The sequence below is a fragment of the Bos taurus genome, chromosome 12, assembly GCF_002263795.3.
Source record: "Bos taurus isolate L1 Dominette 01449 registration number 42190680 breed Hereford chromosome 12, ARS-UCD2.0, whole genome shotgun sequence".
Classification (NCBI taxonomy): Eukaryota; Metazoa; Chordata; class Mammalia; order Artiodactyla; family Bovidae; genus Bos; species Bos taurus.
Window position 1 is genome coordinate 77,839,850 of NC_037339.1, and position 23,994 is coordinate 77,863,843.

General features: G+C 41.8%; 1 protein-coding gene across 4 annotated transcripts in view; it reads right to left on the reverse strand.

Moving 5' to 3' along the window:
- NALCN (sodium leak channel, non-selective) overlaps positions 1–23,994 on the reverse strand; it is a 303,303-nt gene that overhangs the window by 274,514 nt on the left and 4,795 nt on the right. For 2 of the 4 annotated variants that reach the window (XM_025000161.2, XM_059892311.1), the window contains exons 2-3: positions 7,370–7,516; positions 3,102–3,284 (exon numbers count right to left, since the gene is read on the reverse strand). In XM_025000161.2, the coding sequence (XP_024855929.1) occupies positions 3,102–3,284; positions 7,370–7,477 (291 nt within the window). In that variant the 5' untranslated portion in view covers positions 7,478–7,516. Of the gene's footprint in view, positions 1–3,101; positions 3,285–7,369; positions 7,517–12,549; positions 12,946–16,699; positions 16,951–23,994 lie in introns of those variants that run through there. The other 2 variants (XM_059892312.1, XM_059892313.1) reach the window with 2 other exon arrangements.

Below are 23,994 nucleotides of genomic sequence, written 5' to 3' on the forward strand. Positions count from 1 at the left end.
GAGTGAAAATTAATTGGCAGATATAGTCAAGCTTGGGAAATGTTATAAAAGATGTGAAATCCTTCAAGCAGATACATGCCTCTAATGAAACTTTCGAAGGACATTTTTTGCCAGAAGGACTCTGTGCTTCAATTTCTATCTCCTGCAGTGCATGGAGCGTGTGATCTCCACCGTGAACTTCTCAAACACAAATCAAACTATGTCACTCATATTCCGATCCCCATGCCTCTTAACTGACCACAGAAGGAAGACTGAGCTCCTCACAAGGCTGCAAGGTCCTCCGAGATGCAGCTGGTCTCCCTTCCAAGGGTCTTCCCCGGCTGTTCCCTGGGCATACCATCTGCTACTCCTCACTATGACTACGCAGAGCACCCCAAGGCTCCAGTCTGTTCCAAGGCCGTGTGTCTCAGAGCATTGCTTTCTTCTTTCCATGAAATCCTTTACTTCCCTCCCCATGACCCCCACCATAGCCCACACCTCCTTATCCTTCAAGACAAGACCTCAACATTCTCTTTCTTCAAGACTTTTCTGGGCAGCCCCAAACAGATTTTGTCACTATTTTTTTGGTGCCCCCTTCCCCCTATAACTTTTCCAGACCACTATTACAGCATTTTCCACAAAATACTGATCTCTCACTATCTGAGTTCTCACCATACAAATGTTCACTATGCACATTTGCAAAAATACTTGCCCCAGTCACGGTGTAACTAGAAGAACCACTATTGTGTATCTGCATGTGTGCAATGGAGACACTGCCATTGTCCACAAATCCTGGAAAAGGTTAGGGTGTGCATACGGCTCCACAGCTCTTGGGGGCTAAATCTGGTGCTGGCATTCTTTATCTCCTTAACAACTGGAAAGTGTTAAGTGCATCACTACCTTCTCCTCCCTATTTTCTCCCTGAAGATTAGCCTTTCCAGGGACACAGGATTTGAGTCTATCGACCCAAATAAAGTATATGTGTAAATCATGTTCTATTTTAAGCATCAGGTTACACTTTTCTTGACAAATTTTCACTTTTGAAAAAAGCTGTACAAATATTTTAGTTGGAAATAAGTACATTGTAAACATTCACTATTAATAAGTTAAACTTAATAGTGGACAATTTCTTTAAAAAAATTTATTTCATCAAGTAAAGACCAAGCAAGTCTAAACAAACCAATTTAAAGAAAGGGAGTCCCATGAAAAAAATACTAGGATCAAATGGTTTCACAGGAGATTTCTACCAAAAGTTTCAAGCTAAAACAGTTTCAAGATTACTCAGATTATTTTAGAGCACAGAAGTACAAATACATAGCATATATATACACTGAATAGCTAATATCAAGCCTGATAGAGATTAAACAAAATTTAAATAAGAAAAGTGATAACAAATATAATGAAATAGTACATTAAAACACAACAAAACTGTGTTATGACCCAGCCAGGTGTTTTCTGGGAATGTAAGGATGGTTTGATTACTAGGAAAGCCACACTATTATGAGTCAAGGGGAAAAATAATCATTCAACAAAATGTAAAAGCTGTTCATGATACAATTCTCAAGAGTTGAAATTTATGTTTAATCCCTTAACGTGATAAAATATTCAAACTTCAAACGCAAAAACATACACCTTGTGAAGCTTTTTTGGGTCATGACTCAAAGAAGCTAACTCTAAAAGAAAATACTCGTGACAAGTGGGGCATCATGAATATGGATTGTGTACTGGCCTCCAGTAAGAAATTACTGCTACCTGTGCCCAATACAATATTTAGAAAAAAGATTTTATCAGTTGGCAATGCGTAAGTTGTTTCTAAAATAATCTGATTTCTCAGAGTTGTCTTAAAAAGAAATAGAACTGGACAAGTATTGATAACTACTGATGTTGAGTTATAGTATAGTATAGTATTTGTTCCAACTATAATCTCTACTTTCATGTAAATTTAAAAATGTCCTTAATAAAATGTTTTAAAAAGTTAAAAATGAAGAGAGTAATGCATTGATTATGATTCCTCTCTTTTAAAGACAGCATACAATGTATTACATGTAAAAAGAAGCAATGAAGTTGACCCAATAAATACATCTTAAGCATTGGCTCATTAAATTCTCAAAAATGTTATACAAAATAAGGCTCTTCTTCATCACAATTACTTCCCTTGAGATGTTTATACAGCCAGTAAATGAAAAGACTCAAATCCTAATTTGAGTCAAAACTTTCATTTGTCAAACGCTAATCCACATTCTGCTGTTTCATTATACCACTGTCTCTCTAAATAGCACAATTTAAAATACTTTTTGGAGGTAGAAACAGCAACACACTCCAGTATTCTTGCCTGGAGAATCCCATGGACAGTCCATGGGATCACAAGAGTCAGACATGACTTAGCAACTAAACCATCAAAATACTTTAGAGACAGGATCATCTATAATACTGAGATGAGATTATTGGGCTGGCCAAAAAGTTCATTTGGGATTTCCATTTAACCTCTATAAAGGTTAGTGTCATAGGAGGAAGAGATACCCCAGGATAGAAATTTCCCTCCTTTTCTCATTGTTTTTTCTTTTATCTTTTCTTTTCTTTCTTTCTTTATTGTCTCCCAGTGGCACCAATTTCATGCTACACATTCTTGTCTTACAGTTTTGGAATTCCTTTCCATTTAAAGTCTCTCTTTTTACTTCTTTACATTTTTAGTATGCCTCAGGCAAATGAGATCCTCCTGATTATCATTGTCCGGCAAATTTATCACATAACACTTATTCTGCATTCCATAAATCAACAGGTGCCTCCTTGGGTTAGGTGGCATGATCACCCTGTAGGCGGCATGAAAGACCCTCCTCTGGCCTTCAGGAAGCTGGAGGTGGGGCCTCAGATATTCCAAGACTTTATGCCTTACATGATTGACTTCACTTTTATAATACTCTTAAATGTATCATGTTTTCACCAATATCTGGAATTATACCCTCTTAAAAGTACTTCAATATCAGTATTTTATCATATTAATATTTAACATATAAAATACTGATAAAATAAAGAGATGTTTTATTTGACTAAAATTAACATGAAAACATTAAATGAATTCAGTGTGCTTTGGTTTTGAGCTTAAATAACATGGAAACACTCACCTTGACAATCCCCCGGATGTGCATTTTGGCGATCATCTCTGCTGTGTAGAGAAACATCAACAGAGTGTCCAGGGTGAAGGTCACATACTGCAGAGGAGGGTAGTGTTCGAAGGTCATGGGCGTGTTCATACAGACTGAGATGACGCTGATGATGGCACAGATGCGCAGCAGAGAGTGAACCCACTGTGGAGATGGCCCAGAGTTACTATCCGATGCCATAAAACATCTGAAACCTGTGTTATGAACCACACTATTTGGAAAACGTAATACTGAGTTGGAAATATTGGGCTGGCCAAGAAGTTCGTCTGGGTTTTCTGTAACATCTTATAGAAAACTCTGAACAAACTTCTTGGCCAACCCAACATTTCACCACTAGGGAGAAAAGGGGGCCTTCTCCGGGGGCTCAGATGGTAAAGAAACGCTTGCAGTGCAGAAGACCTGGGTTCAATCCCTGGGTTGGGAAGATCCCCTAGAGAAGGGAATGGCTACCCACTCCAGTATTCTTGCCTGGAGAATTCCATGGACAGAGGAGCCTGGCAGGCTATTGTCCATGGGGTTGCAAAGAGTTGGACATGACTAAGCAACTAACACTTGGGTTAGGGAGAAAAGGAAGAACAAAACTAACATATTAAATACTGATAATGTGCTAAATATTTTCAATATATTTTACATCATTTAATTCTCAAAGCAGCCTAATTTCCACATGGAAGCACTAAGACTCAGGAAGGTTAAGGAGCTTGTCTGTGGTCCTGCATTAATAAAACCTCACCTCAATGTGAACCAGGTCACACTACCCTAAAGCCCCTGATACTTACTGGGACATAAGGACACAGTAGAGCCTCATTCAATGAAAATATGTAGAAAACTGATATGCTATTACTTTCATACTTTTTATGTACTGTGAGCACCTAGACTCTGAGGCCATATTTATTCTATCTTCCCTGGAATCTAGCACACGGGCTCATCCCAGCAGACTCCAGATGCTTCTTAAAGTTAACTGATATATAACACTTCCTGTATGTGGGGCTTTCATTCTATTATCTCATGCTAACATGTGTGTATGAAAATATATTTTAAAATCTGCTCTCATCCTATATTTTCAAAAGTTAATAATAAATGAACCTTTTTATTTTTGAGAACATGTTTCATATAAATTTAGCCCAGATATCTCTCCCAAAAATGCCAAAAAACACATTTTTGTGCAATGCTGGCAGTGCACTTGCTGTTTGAGGTCTTTCCTTAATCCTAACATAAAGAAGGAATTAGAAAGTTAAAGATGTTTCCGTGTGTGTATACATGTGTAAAAGCGTAGGACATAAATCATCCATATAATATCTTCTTATGAAAACTAATAGCTAGGATAAAAAATATTAATGCATTTGCATGTTAAACCCACACAATTAATATTACTAATAAATCAGTACACAATTCCTAAACATAATTTCAATGTGTTATCTGTTGAATAGCCTATATATATATATATATATATACACACATAATATATGCAGTCATATTAATCCTTTAATATACTCTCTGTGGGGAAAAAAAAGCTGTTACAGTTTCATGGTCGATGGTTTCTGAAGCCATACAAGCGAACAACCACCTGAGATGAAAAACAGAAAAGGCTGTCAGATCTTTGAGGAGACTCAGATACTTGTAGGCTGGTGAGTGGGTTATAATATTAACCTGACAGTTGTAATATTTGCATGAAGACGTAATGCCACTGATTTCCATACCATATAAGTCACTGATGATTAACTTTAAAAGTTGATGTACTTTTCATGCCAATTAAGAAGCACTTCAATAAACACCACGTGTAAATTTAGACCCATCTGGGCCTCCAATACAAAGGATCTAATTACACAGAAGAGCCTCAAAAGATGAGTTCTCCCACAAAACCATCATGAATTTACAGAATGAATTCTCGTTAAGCATTAATCATTCTAGTTAGTCTTCCAAGCCTACATCTATAAATCTACCTTCTTCAGAAGGTCTCAGAAAGCTCTGTACTGGTGGACGCTAAGAAAAAATGACTGCTTTATTTTCTCTTTCGTTCAAAATTCCCTAAACATGAATGGGAAAGACCTACTATGTGTTGGAAATTACACTGGGCTCTGAAGACACACCAATGGAAACAACACAGTTGCAACTCATCACCAATGAGCGATATTATGCCTATTTCAGTCTAAGATGCATCACATATACATTTATACAGAAATCATTTTTTACTTACATCTACATTGGAGAAGACTCTTGAGAGTCCCTTGGACTGCAAGGAGATCCAACCAGTCCATTCTAAAGGAGATCAGCCCTGGGTATTCTTTGGAAGGAATTATGCTAAAGCTGAAACTCCAGTACTTTGGCCACCTCAGGGGAAGAGTTGACTCATTGGAAAAGCTGGGAGGGATTGGGGGCAGGAGGAAAAGGGGATGACAGAGGATGAGATGGCTGGATGGCATCACCGACTTGATGCACATGAGTTTGAGTGAACTCCAGGAGATGGTGATGGACAGGGAGGCCTGGCATGCTGCGATTCATGGGGTTGCAAAGAGTTGGACACGACTGAGTGACTGAACTGAACTGAACATATAAAGTAGGATAAGTGGAAAGAGAAGAGGTTCATTTCATCAGTGGTTTGGGAGGGTCAAAGCAGGAGACTTTCAGAGTGAATGGGGGCAGGGGTGACACAGATAAGGAGGACTGGACTCGTCTGTGTGTGAGTGCTAAATCGCTTCAGTTGTATCTGACTCTTTGCAACCCTATGGACTCTAGCCCACCAGGCTCCTCTGTCCATGGGATTCTCCAGGCAAGAATACTGGAATGGGTTGCCATGGCCTCCTCCAGGGGAACTTCCCAACCCAGGGATCAAACCTGCATCTCCTGGGACTCTTGCACTGCAGGTGGATTCTTTACCACTGAGCCACCTGGGTAGCCTGTCACTGGGAAAGCATCTCAAGACAATGGAAACAATGCGAACTGGCTGGACACCTCGGAGGAGCAGGAAGCCACCGATTAGTGGACAGTGTATAGATGCAGGAAAGATAGCTGCTGTACAAGTTAGAGCCACAGTATAAAGGGCCTTGCATGTGATACAAACTACTGTTTAAAATTTTCAATGTAGGTAATAGGGATGTTTCAATGATTGTTAAGCAGAGGGCGATGTGAACAGACACAGAAATGTGGAAAAGAAATGTGAGCAGCTGAGAAGTGGTCTGGAGAACAGATAAGAAGGGAGAGGACAGAGGGGACCAAGGCTGATCATCTTTACTACAGTCAAGGTCAAGGGAAAGACAAGCAGCTCAAGAGTGGCAGTTCATTTCCTGATTTCAGCTCCTACTGTTGAGTTTGATAAGAGAGTGGATCCTGTGCAGGAGATCAAACCAGTCCATCCTAAAGGAAATCAACCCTGAATATTTACTGGAGGGACTGATGCTGAAGCTGAAGCTCCAATGCTTTGGCCACCTGATGTGAAGATCTGACTCAGTGGTAAAGACCCTGATGCTGGAAAGACTGAGGGCAGGAGGACAAGGGGGTGGGTGATAGAGGATGAAATGGTTGGATGGCATCACCAACTCGATGGACATGAGTTTGAGCAAACTCCGGAAGATGGTGAAGGGAAGCCTGGTGTGCTGCAGTCCATGGGGTCGCAAAGAGTCAGACATGACTGAGCGATTGAATAACAGGACGGCTGTTGGAAGCTGAGCTTCCCAGTTCTGCAACAATGCCTTCAGCCCCAGCTCTGGCTGCTAGACTGTCTCCTCATGTACAATGATACTAGGCGTAGCTGGGCTTCGCCTCAAGTTCTTGTCAGCTTAATTAGGCAGAGAAGGTGACAAGTTCTTCACAGACACTACCCTCTATCTCATTAACCTTTACTTGCAACTCAGAAGGAGACCTTTAATTCCCAACATCTGATTGTCTCCTCGGACTCCTGCGTGGTGAGGATAAGTGAAGAGATCCCTCATCACAGTCTCCAGCTTCAGGTCGGCCGGAGAAGTGGCATTAACTCCACATTCTGTGACTCTGAGGAGGAGATGCACAGAGGGCAGGTCGGGGAGCCACCTCTGATGCCTCCTCTGTGAGTAACTCACACGGCATCTCATTGTGTCATTGGAATCGTTTTCATCTCCCAGACTCCAAGACTCACCCACATTCTACTGCCACTCAGACGTTTCACATCACAGGGACAGGAGCTTCTGAATTAAATGAATCAAAGCAGCTTCATATCAGCATGTGCCTCTCTATTCTTCTTTAAAAAAGAAACTTACTGGCTTGTTAATCCAGAGGATGTCTGCGTTGTCCGACAGAGATTCATCGGGACCAAAGTCAGTAACCGGCTGGGCCTCCACCCTGGAGCTCTGCTTCCGTTTGAGCATGCTGAAGTTAGCTCTGGGAAGCAAGTTCAAAACCACAGTCTAAGAGAAGAAAGATAGAGTGAGTTAGTCTCCAAACCATCCTTACCCTGATCACAAAAATGAAGTCCCCATGCAAGCCTGCATATATTCGTGCTGAGTTGTTCAGTCATGTCCAACTCTTTGCAATCCCATGGACTGCAGCCCACCAGGCTTCTCTTTCTATGGGATTCTCCAGGCAAGAATAATGGAGTGGGTTTCCATGCCCCACTCCAAGGGATCTTCCTGACCCAGGGATCAAACCCATGTCTCTTATATCTCCTGCATTGATGGGTGGATTCTTTACCACTAGCGCTACCTGGCAAGCTTGTTAATTACACTCAAGTTCCATTTACCGTATATAATAAATACATGCAACTAGAAAGGTTAAAGGGGCTTCCCTGGTAGCTCAGCAGGTAAAGAATCTGTCTTCAATGCAGGAGACCTGGGTTTGATCCCTGAGTCAGGAAGATCCATTGAAGGAGGAAATGGCAACCCACTCCAGTATTCTTGCCTGGAAAATTCCATGGACAGAGGAGCCTGGTGGGCTACTTGGGGTCGCAAAGAGTCAGACATGACTGAGCGCGCGCACACACACACACACACACACACACACACACACACACGTGGGATCTTAGTCCCCCTGGTTGTGGATCAAACCCACATCTCCTACACTGGAAGACAGAATTTTTACCACTGGACCATCAGGATAAGTCCCACCTCTTGTCTTTTTTATGCAAGCATGAGAAAGTCCAGTCTTGAGGCAGCAACCCAGGCCATCCAAGCAAATCTGAGGTTTAAAAGAAGTTCTAAACTATAGAGTCTAAGGTGTTCATAATGCACCAAGTTGGTGCTGAACTACAATTAGGAGAACTTCTAAAGGCGGGTAAGGGGGGGTCAAGGTCCTTCCAGCGGTGCTCACCCATGAGGATGCCTCGCAGGAGAAACGCAGTAGTTTTATCACCAGGAATATGCACTGGCTCACTCTCTGCTCTCCCTGGGGCTGGAGAAAGAATCCTCGCCAAAGAGAGTGAGTGCCACGCAATGCTCGTGGGAACTCGAGAAGAACAAGGCAGTATTTGCAGTATGTGTAAATACGTGCAGTTTTCACTGGGAAAGAGAACACAGAAACTCAGGACCAACTGCCTGGGATCTGATTCCCTGTGTTCAAACATCTACCTCTGTGTCTGTTCCCCTTGATGTACCAAGGTAGGTGCATCTACCTGACCCTCCTATTCCCGGAAGAAATTAAGCTAATTGCCTTTAAGGTGTGGTAGGTGTTTCCAGGCTGCCTTGTCCTGAATATTGGATTTGAATATGGGTTTTACAGGAGGCTGCACTAATTAATTTTATTTTACATAATTGGAGTTAGGGACTCTTGACATCCATATGTAAATATATGCAGAATATTCAAGTTATGTGTGTTCTCTGATTTATGGGGTGGGGGGGCATTTGGTGGCCTCAATTTCGGATGCTTCTTGAATGACAGTCTCCTATGAACCAAAAAACTGGATACCAAATCTTAAATCCTTAAAAATAACACAACACAAAGGAGGAAACAAAGAGTGATTTTACAATGTTGTTCCAAGACGATATAAGAAAAAATTTATTGTAATACCTTTCCACCGGACCAGTGGAAGGCCATTTATTTCTCTTCTGATCTGGCCATAGTTAAGGCCTGAAAATTACTTGATGTGTAAATGTGACATCTTCGCACGTTAATTCTATGTACCTTGTCTTAGCAATATCCCATCAGGAGCAAAACAGACTTTTGACTAAGGATTTGTTATCGTGGAGAAGGAGACATCCAGAATCTTATTTTTTCAAAAATCTCCATGACAGGAATATTTGAGCTGCCAAAACAATGCACCATTGATGAACGACGCCAAAACAATGCACCATTGATGAACGACGCCAAAACAACGCACCATTGATGAACAACGGTAGTTATCAAACCACTTTCACCCTCGCTTTACAAACACAAAAGCGCCACCAAATCAGACACTGCCCAGGAAATCCTAGGGAAGCCACACGTACAGTAAAACACAACAAATGTGTTTACATCCAGTCGTAATACTCTTCATAGGGTCTACATGGGGGCTCATTGTTAAGATGGCTCATCATGCTGCCCTCACAAACAAAGAATAAAACCACAGTGATCCTTGAGACTGACCAACCTGCCCAAACAAGATTCTGTTTTCTCACTGGCATCTGCCTTCTCAAAGCTATGAGACTCTGTTTTCTCACTGGCATCTGCCTTCTCAAAGCTATGAGACCACCAGATTCTAGGCCTTTGGCTATGTGACCACAGGACTCAACTGCAGGCTAAAAATTAACCACCCCTTCAGAGAACTTTTCACTGGCAGGGTATAAGAAAGACCCCGTCAGAAAGGGAAGATGCTGGTTCTCCTTAAGGGCCCGTCACCCTCTCGTTTTCCTCTAATAAATTTCCCTTTTCTTGCCTGATTGCTTAACTTACTCTGTCTCTGCACTCGCCCTACAATTTTAATCAACAATCATGCAGTGAAAAAACCCCTCAACAACCAGCTCCGGAATCACTGAAATCGTAACTTATTTCTTATAAAATATCATCAAGTAGTAAAATAAGTTCAATTTACAAACACTGCTGTTGTTCAGTCACTCAGTTGTGTCCGACTCTTTGCGACCCAGGGGACTGCAGCATGCCAGGCTTCCCTGTCCTTCCCTGTCTCCTGGATGTCTCAATTTACGAATGTGAAAAATCCAAAATTAAGTTGAGGCAATTCATTGAGGCAATAATTTTCTTTTATATACAGAAATATTGTCGTACACATTCATCCTGTTGAATCAATATAATTGAGGACAGCAGGCCTATTATTCTCCTGATAAAGACCAGCAGGAATATTTAAGTATCCTAGGTACACATTATTTTGATAGGAAATTGCTTCTGTGTATCTTAGCCTTATCACTCTCATGTATCTATAACTCAATGTATTTTTAGTCTCTGTTTACAGAAGTGCCCTTCATAAGGCAGTGCAGGAAGTTTGACAAGCATGATTTCCAGTAGCTTTATCAAAAGCAGTTGGTATTCAAATAGCTCAATAGTGGGTGGAGGCTGCACACCTACAACATGTTCATTGATGAATCTTTTCCTTGGAAACAGCTAGTGGCAACTCAGCGAGAAAAAACACTTTGGTTCATTGCTCTCTTTGAAATGGTTAAAATCCAGTTTTGTATTCTGTGACAGCAACATTTTTACTTCTACTGGCATATACCTTCCTCAGATCATCCTAGCTCTCTCTGGACCAAAATAAAATATATTCTTCTTCTTTTATTATTTTTTTTAGCTGTGAGGTACTTGCAACCCTGTGGGTCACTTCTTCTCCTTGTAACTCCCTTAGGTTTGCATTAGTCTTTTGAATCTTCCAAATTATGGTTTCCAGCACGTCCTTTACCTGCTGTCCATGTGCCTGGCCTCTGTATTTAACCCCTTAAATGAGCATCTGTTCTCACAGTTTCTATCACCATCTGTTGGTGTCCAGCAGCTTCTATTATGAGTTAGGTACCTATGTGGCTTCTCCCTCAACTGTAGCCATGCCAACACCATCATCACTTGAAAACCAACAGGACAGGGGTTACTGGTCAGACATCCTTCTGCTTCACTTCTTCTTCCCTGTTCCCAGATCCTATTGCCCTGAAATCAACCCTGAATACACACTGGAAGGACTGATGCTGAAGCTGAAGCTCCAATACTTTGGCTGCCTGATGCAAAGAAGTGACTCATTGGAAAAGACCCTGATGCTGGGAAAGACTGAAGGCGGGAGAAGAAGGAGACGGCAGAGGATGAAATGGTTGGATGGCATCACAGACTCAATGGACATGAATCTGAGCAGCCTCTGGGAGACAGAGAAGGACAGGCCTGGTGTGCTGCAGTTCATGGGGTCGCAAAGAGTTGGACATGACTGAGCAACTGAACCATAACAACCCTGCCCTGAACGTTTCTGGTCCCTGCAGGCAGGCCGCACACGTGCACAGACTGTCATGCCACAGATTCTCACTGGTGACTTCTTTCCTCCTTCCTCACTCCACTTATGTCCAAGGTCCCTTTCCCCTGATCCGTGTTACTAGAGCCCCTTCCAGGCCATGGGGCCTCAGGTCTCTGGATGGCCATAAATATCACCCTTTTTTCTCTCCAGGCCATGTCACACAGCTTGCAAGATCTTAGTTCCCCAACCAGGGATTAAATCCAGGCCCTCAGCAATAAAGCACAGAGTCTTAAACCACTGGGCCACCAGGGAATTCCTGACATCACCCTTTCTAATATGGCCTGTCTCTTTTTTATTTTTATTTTTTTAATATTTATTTGACTGCACCAAGTCATAGTTGAGGCACACAGGCTCTTTTAGCTGCAGCATATGAACTCTTAGTTTCAACATGTGGGCTCTAGATCCCTGACCAGGGGTCGAACCCAGGTCCCTGTACTTTGGGAGCACAGAGTCTTAGCAATGGACCACCAGGGAAGTCCCTGTTTTGTCTTTTATCAGAATCACTGAGATGGTCTCTCCTGTAAATCCAGACAACCTCTGCTCATCCTCTAGTTTCCCACTCATTCATTCATACAGAAAATGCTAGGAATCCACCAGGGCACCAGGCACCATGACACGGGCTGGGTATAGAGCAGGGAACCGCAAGGCATTTCCGGAGCTCATTTAACCTCATGTTTCAAGGACACTGAGACCCGGGGATTTCCGCTTGTGCTTCTTTCACGCTCATATCCACATGCTCCACTTGAGTTGGTCAAACATCTGATGACCCGCCATCCTCCAACCGTTCTCAACTGCTTCAGCACCTTTTCACAGCTGTGTCCTCTGTTGTCTGCGGCCAATTCCCCATCAGTGATTCCGATTTCCTAACTTAACTCACAAAGGGTTTCTGTCTCTACACATGACTTGTCTGTTACAACGAGAAGATGTGATGTTTGGGAATAAAAGTGCAGAAGAGAAAAGCACACCACCCCAGCAGACATACCGCATCTCTTTCATTCTAAAAAGCCCCCAAAGAAGACAGCAGTCACTGACCTATCTCTGGTCATCCTGCGTCATGACAACTGGTGACACAGCAAAATCAACAACTTGTCTTCTGGTTATTTGTGTGCTCAATCTCTGGGGCCTTTACGAGTTCAAGTGGATTCATTTAGCTACAGTCCTGTTCATGATAAGTTCAAAGTTCAGTTGTCAGTCATGTCCGACTCTTTGCGACCCCATAAATCACAGCACACCAGGCCTCCCTGTCCATCACCAACTCCCAGAGTTCACTCAAACTCAGGTCCATCAAGTCCGTGATGCCATCCAGCCACCTCATCCTTTGTCTTCCCCTTCTCCTCCTGCCCCCAATTCCGCCCAGCATCAGAGTCTTTTCCAATGAGTCAACTCTTCGCATGAGGTGGCCAAAGTATTGGAGTTTCAGCTTTAGCATCAGTCCTTCCAAAGAACACCTAGGACTGATCTCTTTAGGATGGACTGGTTGGATCTCCTTGCAGTCCAAGGGAGTCTCAAGAGTCTTCTCCAACAACACAGTTCAAAAGCATCAATTCTTTGGTGCTCAGCTTTCTTAACAGTCCAACTCTCACATCCATACATGACCACTGGAAAAACCATAGCCTTGACTAGACAGACTTTGTTGGCAAAGTAATATCTCTGCTTTTAAATATGCTGTCTAGGTTGGTCATAACTTTCCTTGCAAGGAGTAGTTCAGTTCAGTGGCTCAGTCTGTTCATGATACACACACATTTAACAGTAGACTTTAATCTCATTGGGCTCCCCAGACGGCACAGTGGTAAAGAATTGCCTGCCAATGCAGGAGACACAAGAGATGGGGTTCAATCCCTGGGTCAGGAAGATCCCCTAGAGGAGGAAATGGCCACCCACTCCAGTGTTCTTGTCTAGAGAATCCCATGAACAGAGGAGCCTGGCGGGCTACAGTCCATGGGATTGCAAAGAGTCGGACACGACTGAGCACACACTCTGTCGTTGTGTTGTTTAATCTCATTGCCGTCACAGTTTGAGAGGGAAATTCAGAAAACAAAATTTCAGTAGTATCCCTCTGACTTCTCTCCCCAAGCTCATTTCTTTGCCATCAGAAAAGCAACCTTCACTGCCACCAGAGGTTTTTTCATTCATTCATTCTTGCATAAATGCATTCATTTGATCAAAAAGAATCAATCATCCAAACCAATGTGTTGGGTGAGGTGAATTTAGCTCTCACAAAACATGCCTGGTTTCTTTTCTCCTGGAATTCCCAAATGCCCCATGATCCTGACATAGCAGACATGTTTCATGGAAAAGTAGGGACCTGATTAATTTAAGGGGCACCTCAGACCACTACACACTCATTCTACAGCCTCCACCAGCGAGTTTTCTTACTTTTATCAGGCGAGAGTAATCTCCTCAGTTCTGTCTCATCTCAACAAAAATTTGAAGCGACAGACACTAAAGCCCTTGGCGCGTCACAGCTCTTGGACAGACCGTGTTATAGCTCTTAGACAGATCAGCGTTACAGCTCCGTGGTACAGCTCAGTTTTATTTAGAAAATAGCAGGAAAATACATCCTCGAGGCGTGAGGGCATGCCAACCCAACAAGGAGAAGAGAGACCCCTGGCCCTCTGGCTCTTCTTTTCACATGTTTTTTCCTCCCCCTGGGCCTGCCCTATGTAAACTGGGCTAGCCAGGAGTGCTGTTTGTTCTGCTCGAGGTCCTCCATCCAGTCCCCGGACCTTCCTTTGTTCTATTTTCGCGGGCTTTTCCCTTCCTAGTCTTTTTCCCACCACCATTTTGGACTCCTGTTTCCTATTCTAACTACCTAACACTCCTTTACTGTCTCCTTGTTAGCTCTACACCACCTCCTACTGAGCACTTGATCCCCAATGTGCGCCTCTGTTATCTGTGCTACCAGATCTAACTAGGTTCACACTCCTCCTGAAACTTCCTTTAGCTGGAGTGCTTACTCTCCAATGGGATACAGAGTGTGTTTCCTTCAGTATTTTCTTTTCCTTATGTTTTCCCTGCATATTTTATTTGTAAAGATTTGTGTTTAAACACTGTTTTGTAACCAGCTTTTTTTTTTTTTTTGTATCTAGCAGTATCCTATGAAATCTTTCTCTGTCCATAAATTTGTAGGCACAGAAAACATTAACTGTCAATAAATACCATTTTCAAACATCCGCCCTTCCTTGTTTTTGTCTCCTAAGCTCATTTACAACTTTATATGAATGAGGACTTGCCAGGTAAACAGATATAAATACATCATCTAGACCAGGCAGCATTGTTGAATTTGTTAAGAAAGATATCAACGTGTACTTTGGGAAACAACTGAATTTGATGTCACTGATTTATTCATTTTTTTTTTATTTGGGTGTTACAAACAATTCTTATTTCAATATTTCTATCTCTCCCACTTTAAAAAAAAATGGCCGCAATTTGACTACAGAACCCAAAACAACAAACCACTCTATGTATCTATATTGGAACAAGAGTTTCCTGCCTTTCCCCATATGCCTATTGTGTGCATACTGAAATCTTCCAGGGTACTTCAGCTCATCAGAATAACAATGGGAAGAAAAAAAAAAGAATAACAATGGGAAGAGCAATGGGGATGCTTATTCCTGAAGCTGGAGCTGCCAACGTCATGGTTTCTTAAAGTTAGACTGTTCCTCTGGCCTAATCTTCTCCCAGGCAGAAAGAAAGAAAGAAAGAAAGAAAGAAAGTGAAGTCGTTCAGTCATGTCCGAATCTTGGTGACCCCATGGACTGTAGCCTGCCAGTCTCCTCCATCCGTGAGATTTTCCAGGCCAGAATACTGGAATGGGTTGCCATTCCCTCCTCCAGGGGATCGTCCCAACCCAGGGTTCGAACCGGGGTCTCCTGCACTGCAGTCAGACTCTTCACCGTCTGCGCCACCAGGGAAGCCCCTTCCAGGCAGAGGACATGTCCATTCAGAACAAATGAATACACAGTCATACATTTCATGCCATGGTTTTAAATCAGGGGGAAAGCCCTACTATTTCTGTCCTGTTCTCCATCACCCCAAATACTTCTCTCCTGCCTCACACTTTCCTAGGACCAACTGACCCTTCCTGGAGCCTTGGGCGAGCGCACCTCTCTCTGCTCAGCTGAGTGTCCTGTTACTCCATCTCCAAGGGCTGAAATTCCTCACCTCGTTCCTCAAGCCTAGATCATCTTGATGCTCAGCTCTGGGCACCAGTGATGGGTGTCCTGTGCTTTCTGGATACCCTGCACCCTCCTCTTACAGCCTTGACAGCCCAGCACGTGGCACTTCCCCTCGCTGAATGCCGGTAGCCCCAGGATTTCCTGCTCAGTGACGCTCTGCCTCTCAATCTTAACAACCAACAGCACTTATGGGAAAGTGTTAAAGATAGAATCAGATGTAAAGCTGAATAGATACTTCCTAGCCTAAATGCTTTGAAGAAAATAAAAGAGTCCTCAAACACACACACACACACACACACACACACAGAAACCTGCTGAAAAACCCATGAAAAGATGATGAAATGCTTTGAAAGTATAATAAAGTACTGAGCACATCAGTTGATTTCTTCCCCAGTTATGCTGACCACAGTGTAGAAACACACACCCTCCAACAAAGCTGTTTTCTGAGGGCTTTGATTACTGTGTGTCAGGCCTGGTTCTAAGCACGTCACATATAACATTCAGTTCTTACGAGAACCATTTCACAGATCAAGGAACTTAGGGACAGAGCTGCGCCAAGATATAAACCAAGACAAGGTGACTTACAGAACTATTAAAAATTAAGTACTTTATAAAATAGGTAAGAAAAAGAAAACTACCTTTCAATATGTTCTAATCACACGGCCTGATTATTTCTAAACCCTCTTGGTATTGAGTATTGTTTGTGAAAATACTACAGACATTTTCATTTCTTAAAATTGAATCCATTGGTATTATATGGTTCATGTTATAGTTATTCCAGCCACACATTTATAAAAATGTATCAATTTTTTTTCCAGCAAGAAATCATCAGACGCCTCATCAAATTCATCTAAATGTCACTTTTAGGTTTCTGAAGTCATTATTCATTTATCCAGCCTTTTTCCTTGAAGATGAATCCTAGAAATAGTATATTATGATTTTATTACCTTTTCTATAAATTGTGAAAAAAAATTGAGAAAAAAAAAGCATCTACTAACTCCTACCTGATAATCTTACATCATGCAGTAAAGAGACAGCTGTCTTCACTTCCTAAAAATGACAGATTTCTTCATTTCCTAGAGTTAGTTCCAGTCTCATAAATTCTCAACAGAATGTGCTGAGAATGTGAAGACTAGAAAATAGATCCGACTTATGATATATAGATAAAAGAGTGTATGTCTTTCAGCAGAGACTGTCTTACAGCAGAAAGGAGACATTTAGTGAGAGAAATTCTTCTGTTATCCAAAAATCCAAAACTCAAAGTACCGTCAAGGATGTAATTCCATTCTGCAATGTTCTTTGTCCGTCCAGTAAGGAAACTCCAGACTAAACAAGCTACCAGAGCTAGCAAGTGGTGTTCTTTATTCAATAACAACAGAAAACTGTTTAATCTAAAAGTTTCCAATACTAATGTGTTGGACCATCCCAATAATGGGAGATTTCTTCTTTCTGGATATTTTCAGGGACAATGACTACACACATATCATAGATTTTGTAGAAAAGAATTCTGCTCTGTCTGGAACTTTGCAACAGATTACATTCCAAGAGGCTTCCAATGATAAAATTAGCACATTCTTGAAGTTGTTCATAAGTTTATGCATTTCATCAACTCTTAGGGTAGGAAGGTGGTCTATAAACTACTGTACATAATTTTAGCAGAGAATCAAGCTTAAGTTTTACCCATTCTTTTTTTTTTTTAACTTGAAAAATGAGAGCAAACATTTATTGAAAGCTGGCTCTGTGCCAGGCACTATTCCAAGCTCATGATACCTCTGCAAAGTAGTTTTTAGTATTATCCCCACTATACAGATTAAAAGTCTTGCCCAGACCTACATGAACTGGAAGCAAGTCTAGAACCCAGGGACTCTGTTTTGTTGGGAGAGCAGAGGTAGGGGCAGAGAATCTGACTTACTTTTTAACTTCAAAGAACTTTTGTACAATTCGAAGGTTTTGCAACCATGATGAATTTCATCACTTCATGGCAACTAGATGCGAAAACAGTGGAGACAGTGGCTGACTTTGTTTTTCTGGGCTCCAAAATCACTGCAGATGGTGATTGCAGCCATGAAATTAAAAGATGCTTATTCTTTGGAAGGAAAGTTATGACCAACATAGATAGCATATTCATAAAGCAGAGACATTACTTTGCCAACAAAGGTCCATCTAGTCAAGGCTATGGTTTTTCCTGTGGTCATGTATGGATGTGAGAGTTGGACTATAAAGAAAGCAGAGCACCAAAGAATTGATGCTTTTGAACTGTGGTGTTGGAGAAGACTCTTGAGAGTCCCTTGGACTGCAAGGAGATCCAACCAGTCCATCCTAAAGGAGATCAGTCCTGGGTGTTCACTGGAAGGACTGATGCTAAAGCTGAAACTCCAGTACTTTGGCCACCTGATGTGAAGAGTTAACTCATTGGAAAAGACCCTGATACTGGGAAAGATTGAGGGCAGGAGGAGAAGGGGACGACAGAGGATGAGATGGTTGGATGGCATCACCGACTCAATGGACATGGGTGTGGGTGGACTCCAGGAGTTGGTAATGGACAGGGAGATGTGGCATGCTACAGTTCATGGGGTTGCAAAGAGTCGGACATGACTGAACGACTGAACTGAACTGAACTGAATTTCATCATAATTTAAGACAAGTCAAATATGAAAACCATCAGTTTTTAAACATAAACAAATGACACTTGAAATTTGCTGAGGATTCATTATGTGTGAAGATAAGAGCTTGGAGTGGATTATATCATCGACTGCTCCCCACATCCCAGTGAAGCAGCTGTCTTTGTTATTCCCATTTTACAGATGACCCTGAGCTTTAGAGAAGGTAAGTGTCTTACCCAAGGTCACTTTCTGACCTTTATCCCCATAACATTCAGCTGTGCATGCCTTTCAGCCTGACCTTTCGAGGGCTTTGTGAATAGAATCTTCTCATTGTTCAATGATGGGGAGTCTCCAAGTTCTAGCCTCTCCCAAATCTGGGGAATGAAACCAAATTAGATAGAGCAAGGCAGTATCTCACTTCCCTGGTGGCTCAGATAGTATAGAATCCACCTGCAAATGTAGAAGACACAGGTTCAATCCCCGGGTTGGGAAGATGCCCTGGAGAAGGAAATGGCAACCCACTCCAGTGTTCTTGCTTAGAGAAATCCCACGGACAGAGGAGCCTGGCGGGCTACAGTCTCTGGGCTCCCAAAAGAGCTGGACACGACTGAGAGATTAAACAACAAAGGCAGACTGCAACGCCTGGAGCAAGCGTCTCCTGTTCCCTGAGCACCCTTCACTTTTGAAAGTTAACTGGCCCAATGCAATGCGTCTTTTCTTCTAATGGGTTCCTAGTGGTTGGAGGAAAGACGGGCAGCTGCCTGAGTCCTAGGTCTGCCTTCGCAACAAGCAAAGCTCTGCACCTGAGCAGGCAAACTAAGACAGCGCTAAAATTTGGCCCCAGATCACAGCAGCAACCCCTGTTTCTGTACTCTCTGCCTCCTTCTGTCCAAATGCACTTCTCATTTGGGTGCTTATTCATCAACGCCTTGGCCCGACTACATTGGGATCCAGCCCTGCAAACATAGTTACACATATGGTCTGGTCTCAGCAGGACTGCAAGGGCCACCCAAGATGGGTCACCGAACAGCAGAAGCCAAACCTTTCAAAGGGCATCTCCAACTGCAGGCTCTTCGTCTCTTGCTTCCTTTTGTCAACACACTGATGGAAAACAGAAAACAGATCCCCACCTTTTATATTGAGTCTACTTCCTAAATCCCAAAGAAAAGCAGCATTTTTTTTTTTTTTTCTGGTTCTTTCTACAAATACTTCAAAACAGTGTCATGACTTCCTCAAGGATTCTGGGCTGTTTCATTTTGAATTGTGAAAACTGAATTTTCTTTGACCTTTAAAAATCACTGGATTTGGTAAAGGAATTCAGGATAGAGTATGAGGACCCAAAACTCTTTAATACTGCACTCCGCATGCCAAACTACAACAGCCCAGCAGTAGGAGAGGGTCTCCGTTGTATCTGTGTCGCCTGAGTCACTGTATTGATTACAAATTGGGGCGATCAGCTCACGCATGTAGGCTGACCAGCCTCTTTCCCACTTCTCTGCTCAGGAAATTCAGTCAATCCTTTTAACAAGCCCTAGCCTTTCACTCCACATTTAGAAAGGATAGGCATTTTAAATTTTGTGATTTGTTTTGGGCACAAGGCAGGTGTAAGAAATTTTTAAGAAAAGAATATCAGAACTAAAAATCACCACGGGCTTATGATAAGAATTTTTAAGAAAGGTCCAGTTTCCTCCAAGTCATGGCAGAGTTTTTAAGGATTTTCATCATCCAATAGGGGCTTCCCAGGTGCGGCAGTGGGTAAAGGATCCTCCTACCAAAGCAGGAGATTCAGGTTCGATCCCTGGGTCAGGAAGATCCCCTAGAGGAGGAAATGGCAACCCACTCCAGTATTCTTGCCTGGAAAATTCCATGGAGATAGGAGCCTAGTGGACTGCAGCCCATGGGGTCGCAAAGAGCTGGACAGGACTGAGCACTCACACATCATCCAACAGTCGAGGACAGGCATTTCATTCTAAGAAACCGCTGCTGCTGCTGCTGCTAAGTCACTTCAGTCGTGTCTGACTCTGTGCAACCCCATAGACGGCAGCCCACCAGGCTCCCCCATCCCTGGGATTCTCCAGGCAAGAACACTGGAGTGGGTTGCCATTTCCTTCTCCAATGCATGAAAGTGAAAAGTGAAAGTGAAGTTGTTCAGTCATGTCTGACCCTCAGTGACCCCATGGATTGCAGCCTACCAGGCTCTCCGTTCATGGGATTTTCTGGGCAAGAGCACTGGAGTGGGTTGTCATTGCCTTCTCCGAAGAAACCGCTGCTATCATTTAAATATTACGAAAGACGAGAAAAGGAGATCATCTCTCTTTTTTTGTGGCTGCTTAATCTTGCAATGAACCTGAAAAGCTTGATCAAAGAAGATGGATGGTGAAAACAGTGGTTTTCAAAACTTTTCCATAAATAGTATGGAAAGTCAAAAGAAGCTTTCTATTTATTTGTGTAAGTGCAGTTGTTCCATTTTGTGATATGAATCTCCAAAACCTGGACAAAGAAGGTGAATGTTTTAAAACAGTAGTTTCCAAAGATTGTTAACATTCATCATTCAGGGAAGTTTGTAAACATTCTCAACCATCCTTCACCTCAGACGTACAAAATCAGAACCCTGTGAGCCACGTATGCAAAGTGCTTTAAAAAAAAAAAAACATTCCCCAGGTGATTCTTAACACACTCTCCCAGCACTGATCCCAGGAGTGATGGATGGAATCATCAGTCTAGACGCTCAGAGGAGCATTTGGGTGACGACAGTCAAGACTTTATTTGGGGGAAAAATCAGAGAGACTGGTATAAACGAGAAAGGCAAAATAGAAATCTGAAGCAAAGAATCTGATTTATAACCAAATGTATATATGCTTGGTGCTCAGTCACTCAGTCATGGCAGACCCTTTGTGACCCCATGGAAGGTAGCCCATCAGGCTCTTATGTCCATGGGATTTTTCAGGCAAGAATACAGGAGTGGGTTGCCTTTTCTACTCCAGGGGATCTTCCCAAACCAGGGATTGAACCCAGGTCTCCTGAGCCTCCTGCACTGTCAGGTAGATTCTTTACCACTGAGCCACCTTGGAAATCCAAATGTGTATATATATATATACATCAATAGTATATTCTAAGTTTTCCTCAGAGAATTTCAGAATTATCTCAAAAATATTTGATGTATTTAAACATATTTGATATACAAGGATACATTTTTGCCTGATGAGAAGATAACTAAAAATTTGATTTTCCTTGATTTTTGTACTATAATTTTCTCGTTGAGAATATACTCTGAAATGGCTATTCATTTCATGAAAGGAACAAAGCAAAAATAATTTGTCTAGTTTAACTAGCTAGCTTTTAATATCACTTTCAATATTATCTAATGAAAAGTAGAAAATTATTTTTAGGTTCCTCAGAGTTTAAAATTTCTTTTCTCCTGAAAGTACTGACATACCGAATTAAGAGAAAAGGAAAGAATAATTCAACAAGCTCTAGTTCTGAAAATTTAAATGCCTTATTTGCAATATTTATCTTAATCTCTGTGCTTCAGCTCCTGGGAGGAAAAGTTAAGAAAGTTTTCATACTTGAATTGTATACATATATTTTTTACCCCAGGCAAATCTTATGATACATACTTAACTGTATTTTAAGCCATCACTGTCTTGGATCTCCTCTGATACAAATTTGTATCTTGTCTGACACAGGCCTCCATAATTTGTACTTTCCAGAAATAATAGGCAATTAAAAAAAAATCCTTCCTCTACTTCAAAAGTGATACATGAAGCTGTATCACCTATGAATTTCATAACAATAAAGAACAGACATAGAAACAGTGAAGCAAAAGATTTAACCTATAGATACTGCGTTAGTAACTGAAAGATAAAGAAGAAACTAGTTGTTTTACCGAGGCAGTACAAATAGTGGCAAAACACTGACAATCACCCAAGCTTGAGGTCCTGGCTTTCTTCCTCACCCATCCCTCCTTTTCATTCTGTTGCTTCTGCCACCAAGACCTGCTGGCATTTGTTCTATTGATAAACCACCATCCTCCTCTGCATTTCCGTTCCTACAGTCCCATGTCAGTTACCCATCCGTAGAATTTCATGTCCTGTTTCTCCAACACCTTTCTTCACAGGCCCCCATTCTCACCCTTCTCGTTCTTGACCTCATTTTTAGTTCTTGGCACACTGATACCTCCTACAGATAGCTATATACATTCAGTTCAGTTCAGTCGCTCAGTCATGTCCGACTCTTTGCAACCCCATGAATTGCAGCATGCTAGGCCTCTCTGTCCATCACCAACTCCCGGAGTTCACTCAAACTCACGTCCATCGAGTCGGTGATGCCATCCAGCCATCTCATCCTCTGTCGTCCCCTTCTCCTCCTGCCCCCAATCCCTCCCAGCATCACAGTCTTTTCCAATGAGTCAACTCTTCACATGAGGTGGCCAAAGTACTGGAGTTTCAGCTTTAGCATCATTCCTTCCAAAGAACACCCAGGACTGATTTCTTTTAGGACGGACTGGTTGGGTCACCTTGTAGTCCAAGGGACTCTCAAGAGTCTTCTCCAACACCACAGTTCAAAAGCATCAATTCTTCGGCGTTCAGCTGTATACATTAGTAGGACTTAAAGACTGGACTACTGGGTTTTATTTTATTTTTTTTCTATCAGATCCAGAATTTTTCTATTTTATCACGAATTCATTCATGTTTTTAAACATCATCCTCTTTCTTCTCTCCAGTCTGTTTCATTGTTTTCTTTATTTCCTAAGCTGAAATGCTGCTTCCTTATCCCATTGTAGGTCACAGATGCCTTTGAGGAAATACATCATCTAAGGACCATGTTGCCTCCAAAACTAAAACACACAAGAATACGCTTGACTATCCAGAGTATAATGCTATAATAATCAGTATATGTATATAGAAAGCTTGTAAGTATAACTTTATTAAAGTTATTAAAGTTTATGAAGTGTTAGTGCTCAGTTGTGTATGATTCTTTGTGACCCCATGGGCTGTAGCCCATCAGGCTCCTCTGTCCATGGGCGTTCTCCTGGGAGGAATACTGGAGTGGGTTGCTACTCCCTTCTTTAAGGGATCTTCCCGACCCAGGGATAGAACCTGGGTCTTCTGCATTGCAGGCAGATTCTTTACCATCTGAGCCACTAAGGAAGCTCTCATTAAAAATAGTAACCAATACAATACTGTAAAGTAATTAGCCTCCAATTAAATAAATTTTAAAAATAAAATAAAAATATAGTAACTTTTATTATTTTAAGGTCCTTTTCCCCCCTCATTTAATTATCTTTTTAAACTATTGTTCTGCTTTTATATACTTAACCTCACTGGGATTTTTGTTTTTGTTTCTGGGTTTGTTTGTTTGTTTGGTAGCACATGCCTAATATGTATTTCTTCATCTCTTTTATATTTCATTTTGAGCCATACCAGTGTCTTAAGAGAATCATAGTCTGCTTTTTTTCAGAATTAATGCATTTTCAGTATATTATTTAACAGCTGCTTTACTTTTGCAAAGGTTCAAGAATGAAGTCAATCTTAATTTTCCTTTGTGAATACTTTTCTTTAAAAAACTTCATCAAAATACTGAGGGGATAGTTTTCTTTTTCTTATTTTTCAAACTCAAAGCATTCAGCAGGCTAGATCTAGATGCTGGTGGTGGTTTAGTGGCTAAGTGGTGTCCCACTCTTTGCGACCCCATGG